General features: G+C 40.4%; 1 protein-coding gene across 1 annotated transcript; it reads right to left on the minus strand.

The window, feature by feature from the left end:
* Positions 1 to 952: 952 nt before the first annotated feature.
* Positions 953 to 11,046, minus strand: LOC311053304 (scavenger receptor cysteine-rich type 1 protein M130-like; the record flags this gene model as incomplete). The annotated part of the gene is made up of 11 exons (XM_084068765.1): positions 953 to 1,284; positions 2,191 to 2,285; positions 2,658 to 2,987; positions 3,377 to 3,679; positions 4,899 to 5,014; positions 5,577 to 5,910; positions 6,708 to 7,007; positions 7,099 to 7,131; positions 9,407 to 9,640; positions 10,253 to 10,552; positions 11,013 to 11,046. 11 exons carry the CDS (start codon positions 11,044 to 11,046, stop codon positions 1,159 to 1,161), a joined length of 2,205 nt encoding a protein of 734 aa, XP_083924891.1. The 3' UTR covers positions 953 to 1,158.
* Positions 11,047 to 11,183: the final 137 nt, after the last annotated feature.

The following is an 11,183-nucleotide window of genomic DNA, read 5'->3' on the forward strand; positions in this document are numbered from 1 at the left end:
TGGGCTCCGCCACACATTTAAAGCACGCCACGCATGCTTTACGCATGCCTCATGGGGGGGTAAAGGCGTTTCAATTAATTCCCTATGGAAGTCACGTGGTTTTGATGCGCTGAGTTGTGGCATGCTTTAAAAGTGTGAGGGAGCCCTATGTCATTCACCAAGTAAAGTCAAGTTTATGTGATCTTCATCTCCTGCCTTTGTTTGAGTTCTGAGTTTGAGTCCCTGCACTTGGGTCCTAACACCAGTTCCTGACAGCAATGCGAGGCATTGTGAGCTTGTAGATCTGCTATTTTCAAAAGATGTTTATACATTTTATACATATGAACTTATGAAATGGGACATTATGCATAATGAGTGTATTTACTTTTGGTACTTAAAGTTTATTTTGATGCCAATACCTTTGTACTTTTACTCAATAAAATGTTGAATACCGGACTTTTACTTTTAACAGAGTGTTTCTACATTGCAATATTGATAGTTTTACTTAAGAAAAAAAATGTGAGTACTTTTTCCACCACTGACTGATTGATCGATTGAATACTTTATTTAGAAAAAACATGGAAACAGTACAAGTACAATTCACAATACACGGTCCTCTAAACTGGATCGCTCATAAAAGCACAATCAATCAAAGTGTATTTATATAGCACGTTTCATACATCAAGTACAGTTCAATGTGCTTCACAGAATAGGTTTAAAAATAAAGATTAAAAAACCTGGAGGATAACAGCAAAATAGAAAAGAAAACATTTAGAATAAGACTAGGAAAAACAAGAAAATAAACAACAATAAAAACAAAGCAAAAATATATATATACTGTATATGTATATAAAGCTGGATTAATGCAGACACCTAGGTAAAAGCAACACTAAAAAGGTGTGTCTGTGTCTTAAGATTTCTTTTAAAAATGTCAACTGATTCGGTGACCTGCAGGGCCTCCGGCAATGGCTTATTTAAAATGAGATCCCCACGCACTCAAATCATGATGACATTTAAGAAAACAGACAGATATACACTGCTATGCACACTGCAGAACGTCATACAATCAGCTTACAGGTTACTGGTACGAAAAACAAGAAATATGTACAATAAACAGTTCGAGGAGGGGGGGGGTTATTAGGTCAATTAATAGTTATGTGGCAATGGAACCACTTGGAGTTACAGCTCTGTTTCCTGGACCCCCGCCTCTTCATTTGACCCAACTTCAGCACCAGAACCAACGATGTCATAGTAATCCATCTCAATGTTCTCCACATCTGCACTCTTCTTCCCTCTGGTGGTGGCCTGGAGAAACACAGCAACACCCACATTTAACTTAGTGGATCTGATCTGGCTCTCTTAACCCATTAAGCATCTGTGGCATTTTAGATTGTAGCTATAAAGCATTATTTTATACTTTGGATATTCAAAAATAGCAGACGTACGAGTTCATGTGATCATGTAGATCTGCTATTTTTGAAAAATCGTGAAATTGTGTGCAAATCTTTGAATATGTACACTTTTTAAAGCTATTTTTTTTTACTCAAATCTTTGCTTCTGGGGGTCCCTGGAACATCATATATATTTTTCTTAGATGGGGGTCCGTGGCCAAATACATATCATTTTGGGGGTCCTTGACATTTGACAGTTTCAGAACCACTGACCAAAGTTTTCAGAAAACTGTTAGGATTTAGAAGACATTTGTAGAATCGGCCTCAGGTCTTAATGGGTTAAAGCAGGGTTCTTCAACAGGGGGTCCGGGACCCCTAGGGGGTCCTCAGCGCTACTACAGGGGGTCCGCCAAATCTTTGTGTGATAGGATTTAGTTTTTTTTACATTAACCACTTGAACCCTAGAATTACTTTTCTGAGGGGAACATTAGCCGAAAATAGCAGATCTACAAGCTCTCAACGCCTCGCGCTGCGAGGCGTTGAGAGCTTGTAGATCTGCTATTTGTTTGGCAAAGAGGCTATAGGTGTAGAGGGAAAAAAGAGCAGACTAAGTAAAAAAAAACTTTAATCTGAAACACAAATGTATACAATATAGAGTAGGGGGTCCCTGCTTCATCTCTCTCTCAGCTAGGGGGTCCTTGGCCTGAAAACGTTGAAGACCCCTGGGCTGGGTTAAAGGATCTGATCTGGCTCTCTTAAATAAAAAGCAGTGCAACTACTTCATGTACATTTTGTCATTGAATAAAGATGTATACGTTACCTTCCAGGTACAATAGAGGACTCTGATGAACAGCATCAACAGCAGCACCAGCACTGCAACTGTAACTCTGATGAAGTTGGACGTCACATGATAGACTGTGAGGGAAATACATTGAAAACATAATATGTTTATTTGCAGTGGTGCAAAGTAACTAAGTACATGTACTCAAGTGCTGTACTTAAGTACAATTTTGAGGTAGTTTTTTTTCTTTACTGGAGTATTTCCAATTATCTGTACTTTTACTTCTACTCCACTACATCTCAGAGGCGAATATTTTACTTTTTCTCCAGTACAATTATTTGTAAATTTGAGTTACTTTGCAGATATCAATTATTACATTATAAAAAATACATTAACCACTTTAGCCCTATTTTATACATAGGCTATTTGAAAATAGCCGATCTACAAGCTCACACGTCGTTTGAGTTTCACATGACCTTGAAAAGTTAATTTCACTCAGGCTATACCTGTGACGCTGAGAGAGAAGAGCTCGCTCTCAGAGGAGAAGTCGTGAGAAAAGACATGCAGCTGATACACACAGCTGTATTTCCCTTGGTGGGTGTGGTTCACTGCAGACAACAGGAAGCTGGCCGAGTGATTGACAGCTGGCTGGGTGTGGTTTTGCGTGGCGGTGGATCCAGTGAAGGCGAGGTGGAAGGAGCCTCCTGGGTACTGTGGCCGGGCGGAGCAGCTGATGGTGACGTTGGATCCCTCGAACACCTGCAGCCCCTGCTGCTGGTACTCGGAAACCCAGTCGATGGAGGGGGAAAAGGTGATGTTGGGCTTAAAAAGCAGACCTGTGACAAGATAGAGGGGATTGTGTGAAACAACTCATTAGTAAACGGGGAGGGACTGAGATCAAACCACAGTTTAGAGAGTTACCCTTTTTAACAGAGCTTTTGCTTAGTTTCTTTATTTATTTCTATGTATTAATTCGTTTTAAATCAACTTTTTACCCCAAGTAGGGTCTTTGAGATTTGCTCAAATGTAAAGTGTGTTATTATATTAATATTATTATCATTATTATTACCCTTATTATTATTATTATTATTATTATTATTATTATTATTATTATTATTATTATTATTGTTGTTGTTGTTGTTGTACATAAACCATTTAGTATTTAGAGAGGGAGTGAGATAGATAATGCCATCACTGTCATTGATGTCAATGTTTGTTACTGTACCTGAACAGATCACCTCCAGTCTGCCAATGGATGTTGTCTGCTCTGCTATGATGACGCACTCTTTCAGTGAAGACTCACTCCCAACACAGGAAGATTTAATCCACCATACAGGTTGAAGTTTAAAACCAGAATTAATTGCTGTTGAAACAGCAGAGCCACAGTCCAGCTGTCTACACACCACAGCTGATGATTTCAGGTTCCAGTCAGACCAACCAAACACTGGTGTCCACTCTCCTTGGTGTTTCTTCTCAAGTCTACCGATACAGTTGCTGGTTCCTCCCACCAGCCGGACATAATCAGACTCTGTTTAGAGGCAAGTTAGTAAGCAATTAAAAAGTTATTAATTTCATTATAAAACTAGAAAAAGTGCTCCTTGGAGCACAGGTCTCCGCCAGGTATTGTGGGCCAGCAATGTTCGGAATTCGCCAATCAGGATGGAATATAAAAATCACACCTGTGTGAAGGTAGCGGCGCCTTTGATACATTTTGTCATAGATATGTGTTTCAATATTAATATCTAATATATAATATCAATATTAGTTTATACCCCAGTTAATAAGAATACAGAGGACGAACATAACCTCGACGGGCCTGACCAATCAGAACGTTGACGGACCTATCCAATCAGAACCTCGACGGGCCTGACCAATCAGAACGTTGACGGACCTGACCAATCAGAACCTTGGCGGGCCTGACCAATCAGAACGTTGACAGACCTGACCAATCAGAACGTTGGCGGAAAAGCCAGGTATAGAGCAGAATCACACCCGGTGTGAAATGAGTGGTGCTATTTATGAGTTATTCATTTCATCATGCTTACATCATGCTTACGGTGCTTATATTTTTTAATTTCATCATGCGTCTCGCTAGCTAATCACAGCGCATCTAGGTGTTCACAGACGGACGGACACACACACACACGGACGGACGGACCGACGGAGGCTAAAACATACTCTCTCGCCATGGCTTCGGCCTGGCGGAGACAACTAGAAAAAGTGCTCATCGGAGCACAGGTCTCCGCCAGGTATTGTGGGCCAGCAATGTTCGGAATTCGCCAATCAGGATGGAATATTCCGTCCGTCTGTGAACACACGGACCGACAAACACACACACGGACAGACGGACGGAGGGTCTCCGCCATGCCTTCGGCCTGGCGGAGACAATAATATTCCAAATGTTTTGTCTTTTACCTGAGCAGGTGAGTCCAACAGCATTGTTAGGTGAGCTGCTGTTTCTTGAGAGAGAGAGAGAGAGAGAGAGAGAGAGAGAGAGAGAGAGAGAGAGAGAGAGAGAGAGAGAGAGAGAGAGGTGGTAAACATTATGATTCAGATGATGAGGAAATACGGTTATATAACCATTAGTGAGGACCACAATGGAAACAAGTCCTGGACTTTATTGTGTTATCTTCGATGTACAGTTGTCGTTGTTTACTGTTAATACTTTCTAATAAATCTAATCGAACCAATACCAATCTAGATATGAATTGATAATGTATGAAGTAATTAGGAACAAAAGAACAAACTGAATTGCCAGTTGTCGTCATCATCATCATCATCATCATCATCATCATCATCATTGTCAGATACACTCAAGAGCCCATAGAAGTCTAAAAGCCTCCAGGAGTCCCTCCATTCTCCACTGGAAGACCAGACACAACCAGTCCTATTATAGCACACACACGCACACACATGCACGCGCACACACACACTCACACTCACACACACGCACACGCACACGCACACGCACACGCACACGCACAGACACACAGACACACAGACACACAGACAGAGTAATGTTATTGTTGAGATTGCATTACCTGAACAGATCACGCTCGGTGTACCTGCATTCCAATGTGTCCTTGTTAAACTATAAGTCTCCATTATGACACACTCCCCCAGCGAGGATTCAGAACCAGTGCAATAAGGTGTAATCCTCCATCCAGATTGATGTGTAGGACCAGAGCTAATTTCTGTTGAAACAGCAGAGCCGCAGTCCAGCTGTCTACACACTACAGATGATGACTTCAGGTTCCAGTTAGACCAACCAACCACTGGTCTCCACTCTCCCTGATGTTTTATCTCCAGCATACCAGTACAGTTACTGGTTTCTCCCACCAGCCTGACATCATCAGGCTCTGTAAAGAAACAAAGGAGTAAGCAGTAAAAAAAAAAAAAGTCATATTTTCATTACAAAATAATACCTAAAGTAAACTATAGTTTGTCTTTTACCGGAGCAGGTGAGTTCAACAGCCTTGTCAGGTGAGCTGGTGTTTCTAGTTGAGTTTGAGGTTCCACAGTCCAGGAGAACAGACTCGTTGCCTTCACACTGGAACTCTGTGGTCCAGATTGGAGTCTCCACTTCTCCATAGAGCACCCCCCGGAGGACTGAAGGAGCCCCACAGCCAAGCTCCGTACAGACCACCTCGGCATCCTGCTGGTCAAAGTCACCTTCACACACTGAGACCCACGACTCATTCGACTTCACCTCCACTCTGCCTGAACACAAACTAGTCCCATTCACCAACCTCACAGTGTCTGGGGAGAGAGAGACAGACAGACAGACAGACAGACAGACAGACAGACAGACAGACAGACAGACAGACAGACAGACAGACAGACAGACAGACAATTGCAATTGTAGAGAGCGTGGAAATATGATGTGGGAAAAGACCTCCCGGCGGCTGTTCATGGCTACAGTGGAGTCAGCACTGCCGTATGGGCCCGAGATATGGACACTCACAGCACAGCAGGAAAGGGCTCTGGATGGAGTCTACACAAGAATGCTACGAATGGCACTAGGTGACACATAGGAGGACCACATCAGAAATGTGGAACTATATGGGGACCTACCACGGGTCACAGACAAGGTCAGAGAGAGAAGGATGGCTGGACACTGCGTTAAGCACCCAGAACTGGTGGCAAGCAAACTGACACTGTGGGAGCCAACCCAGGGCAATGCCAGGAAAGGAAAGAGGCGTACCACCTACGTATATAAACTACTGTGCGACAGCAAAGCTAACAACACTGCAGAGCTCAAGTCCCTGATGCTAGACAGGAGGGTTTGGAGGGCAACGACTCAGGAGTCTGCACTCTTTATTAAATTGTATCAAAGTTTAGATGAATCCATTATAGATGTGTATGGACTCATCAGAGACAAGTTGTTTTACTGTACCTCTATATACTGTACATAGAAAGACAAATATAAAATGTTAAATTACCTCTAACATAAATAAATATGGAAATAAATAACTGAACATAAAAATGAACAATGGAACAAATAATTAATGATGGATAGATAGGGAGAGATGTCATTGTTGAGGTCATTGTTTTACCTGAACAGTTCACCTCTAATCTGAGGGTGGCATTATCAGACTCTTCTGTTCCACACTCCCACAGCGATGGCTCTGATCCAACACAGTGAGATGTCATCCTCCAGCCAGGTTGGTCTGTAAAACGAGAACTATTTTCCGTTGAAACAGCAGAGCCACAGTCCAGCTGTCTGCACACTACAGCTGATGATTTTAGGTTCCAGTGAGACAAACCATCCACTGGTCTCCACTCGCCCTGGTGTTTCATCTCCAGTATACCAGTGCAGTTACTGGTTCCCCCCACCAACCTGACATCATTAGACTCTGTACAGAGATTAAAAACATTACTTACATTATAAGACGTTCAAGACTGTAATCTATGTTGAGTTTTTCTTCTTTCTTCTCTTTTTTTTACCTGTGGAGTTCTGTGTTGGTTTAACCTGGAGAGCTGAGGAGAATAATTAGAAAATAAATTAGCATCACTGTAACATGGAGCACATAACATCATGTCCTATCTAATCCATACGGCACTCCCTCAGGTGCATGTCGAGTTGAGAGTCAGACGGACGGTTCTCGAGATACGTGAAATACATACGCACGCAGGCACAGACGAATTAATGGACAGATAGTGATTTTGAGCATTCATAGTAGGATATATATCCTACTATGAATGAATATCAGGTGAGGAAATGTTTCTAGTTGAGTTTGAGGTTCTACAGTTCAGGAGAACAGACTTGTTGCATGTCACACTGGAACTCTGTAATCCAGATTGGAGCACCTTTAGATTCATAAAATATGGCAGTTCATATATTAGGCACTAATAAAAACAAACCCATGCACCCATCACCCCTCCTCTGCTACTCTATGTGGTGTAACTTCATCTTATCTCACATAGACATCAGCTTGTTGCCTGGAAACTACCAGTGACCACAGTCTTCCCACAGCTTCATGATGTCTATAAAGTTACACAACACAAACTGTCGATCGCTCAGTACCAACACCAACCTCCCATTCCTGACATTGAGACTCTCAACGGAGATTAAAAGATGAACAAATGAACCTGACTTGAAAGTCTAATGCTCATATTATGATAATAGAAATTCAAGGATTTTTCATGACTATACTAATTAAAGAAATAAATGAAGAAATATGAAAAGATGATGAATGAATATAAGCTTAAGTAAACAAGGGTACCATATTTGTGTACAGAAACGCAGTATAGATGGTACAGCATGTTATAATAAGACCTGAGATCAGCCCTTTTGCCACAGCCAGTCTAGAAACGGAAGCCCATGCTTGGCAGAGTGCCAACAACCAATTCTACAGAACTGATCAAGGATGTTTAGAGAAAAAAAACATACTCTCACTGTCCTCTAACCATTGAGACCTGAGGCCGATTCTACAAAATGCCTCCTAAGTAGTTCTCAAACCTTTTTTGTGCGAAGGACCCCCAAAATGATATGTATTTGGCCACGGATTTTATAGAAGACACTTTTAAAATCGGCCTCAGGTCTTAATGGGTTAATCAAATGGGTGTCTGTGGACTAATGCATATCAAACTAGAGGTACTTTTACTTTACTTGAATATTTCCAATTTTCTATACTCTTACTTCTCCTCCACTACATCTCAGAGATACATATATATGTACAAATACTTTTACCCCACTACAATTATTTGAAAACTTTAGTCACTAGATTTTGATTATTATTACAAAACATGCATTAACCACTTCAGCCCTACTTAAACTTTGGCTATTTGAAAATAGCAGATATACAAGCTCACAACACGTTGTGATGTGACATGTTGTGTGCTTGTAGATCTGCTATTTTCAAAAAAAATTAAATGTAAAAATGTAGGCATATGATAACTTGTGAAAATGGGACATTCTGCATAATGAGTATTTTTTACTTTTGGTACTAAGTATATTTTAATGCCAATAGTTAGTGCATTTTGATTTCATGAATCTTTGATATCTATTGATACTTTCACGTAAGTAAAAGATGTGAGTACTTTTTCCACCACTGCATTTGAGAATTGCTGACTTGCATCAAAAAGCTGAAGAGCATCAAAACAGATGTACTGTTGATAGCGGTGCCAGATAAGGGCATGTTTACTCGGTTACCCAGGCAACCAGATAACAATCTCTGAAATTAGGCTGTAGACAGCAGCAGCTGAGAGGTTTTCTTCACTCCCCCCCTACACATTTACCTAGGTCAGTGGTTCTCAACCTGTGGGTCGGGACCCTACAGTACATGTTTGTGAAGTGGCAATTTAAGGACTTTTAAGACCTTTTTAATACCTCAAAAAAAAAAAAGAAAGAAAAGAAAAAACACCATAACTGCATCAAAAGTAATCAACACACTATACTATAAATACCAGTCAAACATTGGCCAAATTGTAAAATAAGAAAGGGGATTTTTTTTTTTTAAATAGCCGATCTACAAGCTCACAACGTTGCGTTGTGAGCTTGTAGTGCTTGTCAGGGTCCCCAGTTCAAATACGAATATTTTGGGGATCTCGGCCTGAAAGGTTTGGGAACCCTCGACCTAGGCAACCAGATAAGAGTCTCTGAAATCAGCCTGTAGGCAGCAGTAGCAGAGAGGTTTTATCTATAGATACTGTAGATAGATAGATAGATAGATAGATAGATAGATAGATAGATAGATAGATAGATAGATAGATAGATAGATAGATAGATGAAATTAGAGACTGTAAAGATTACTGTTATTATAGTTGTCACAGGAAGATGTAATCCTCCATACAGGTTGAAGTGTAGAAGGAGAATTAGTTTCTGTTGAAACATCAGAGCCACAGTCCAGCTGTCTACACACTACAGATGAAGACTTAAGGTTCCAGTCAGACAAACGAATCAGCAGTATCCATGCTCCAAAGCGTTCAAACTCCAGTTTACCAGTACAGTTATCAGTTACTCCTACCAACATGACATCGTCAGACTCTGGACAGAGACAAGAGAGTTTGCAGTAAGTAATTAGTAATTACATTAGTTTCATTATAAAGTAATTTATTTTGTATTTTACCTGAGCAAATGAGTCCAACAATCATTTCTAACTTCACACCATGGTTCAAAATGAACAGTGTCTTGGGGCAAAATGGCCTTGAAAAAGGACCATATGCCTTCGAAAATAAATTAGCCATGTCCAACATAACACTAAACATGACAATTTCTAACCTATTGTCTATCACATCTATTTTAACCAACAATTTAGCTCCATTCAGCTCTGGCTGTTGGTACAGTGCATCTTGGGTATTATACTGCTGGTTCTGAAGCTTGTACCAATAAATAAATGATAGAAATATATAACAATCTACGTATAAATAAAATACCAAAGGCATAATTCATAGTTTAAAGAGAGAGAAAAAAACAGCAGACAATGCAACATACATACATACATACATACATACATACATACATACATACAAACATACATACATACATACATACATACATACATACATACATACATACATACATACATACATACTGTACATACACTGTATACATACACTGTATACTGTACATACATAGACTGTCAATGTCTTGTTTTACCTGAACAGTTCACCTCTAGTCTGACAGTGGAAGTAGCAGACTTCTTTATTCCACACTCTGTCAACGAAGACTCAGACCCAACACAATAAGACCTTATCCACCATACAGGATGAAGTTTAAAACCAGAACTAGTTTCTGTTGAAACAGCAGAGCCACAGTCCAGCTGTCTACACACTACAGCTGATGACTTCAGGTTCCAGTCAGACCAACCAACCGCTGGTCTCCACTCTCCCTGGTGTTTCATCTCCAGTATACCAGTACAGTTATTGGTTCCTCCTATCAACCTGACATCATCAGACTCTGTGTGCAGAGACAAAAACATAATTGGCCCGATTCACTAAGCATATTTTTAACGTACCGGCATTTCCTAAGTTAAAAGTCCTAAAATAAAGTTAGGTGTATGATTCACAAATTTGTATTTGTTTGTTAATTTTGTGGGAGGTCTGCTCTTTCTTAAGTCTGCTCCGAAGTTGACTTACACAGCTTGCGTATATGTCATTACCGTGCCTTCATGAAAAATCTATTACGACAGTGCCAAACCTCAAATAAAATATTTATATGCCCAACATTTGTCAACACATATAAAAAGGAAAGGAAGAATATGTCAACGATCTATTGCTTGGATGCATATTATAGACATGATGCATTTAGAGCTGAATTATTAGTTCCCTCGTCGTGTTTACCGTTTTTATTGGGCTTTCATGCCAACTATCGTGCTATTGATTTATAATATTGACCACATCCCATGAAGCAGTCTTACCTTGATGAGGATACTGTATGAACGCTGTGTCCATTACTACATTTCCAATTCCGATGTAGTGGAGGGTTTGTCCAAAGGACAGAACAGAATCCCCTCAGTAATCAAAAAAGCTCTGATCAAAATCATCAGATATTCCAGAAGCATCATCTTTTTACCTCGGCTAAGGTGAGT

The sequence above is a fragment of the Gymnoscopelus microlampas genome (genome assembly GCF_963454915.1).
Source record: "Gymnoscopelus microlampas genome assembly, chromosome: 10".
Taxonomy (NCBI): Eukaryota; Metazoa; Chordata; class Actinopteri; order Myctophiformes; family Myctophidae; genus Gymnoscopelus; species Gymnoscopelus microlampas.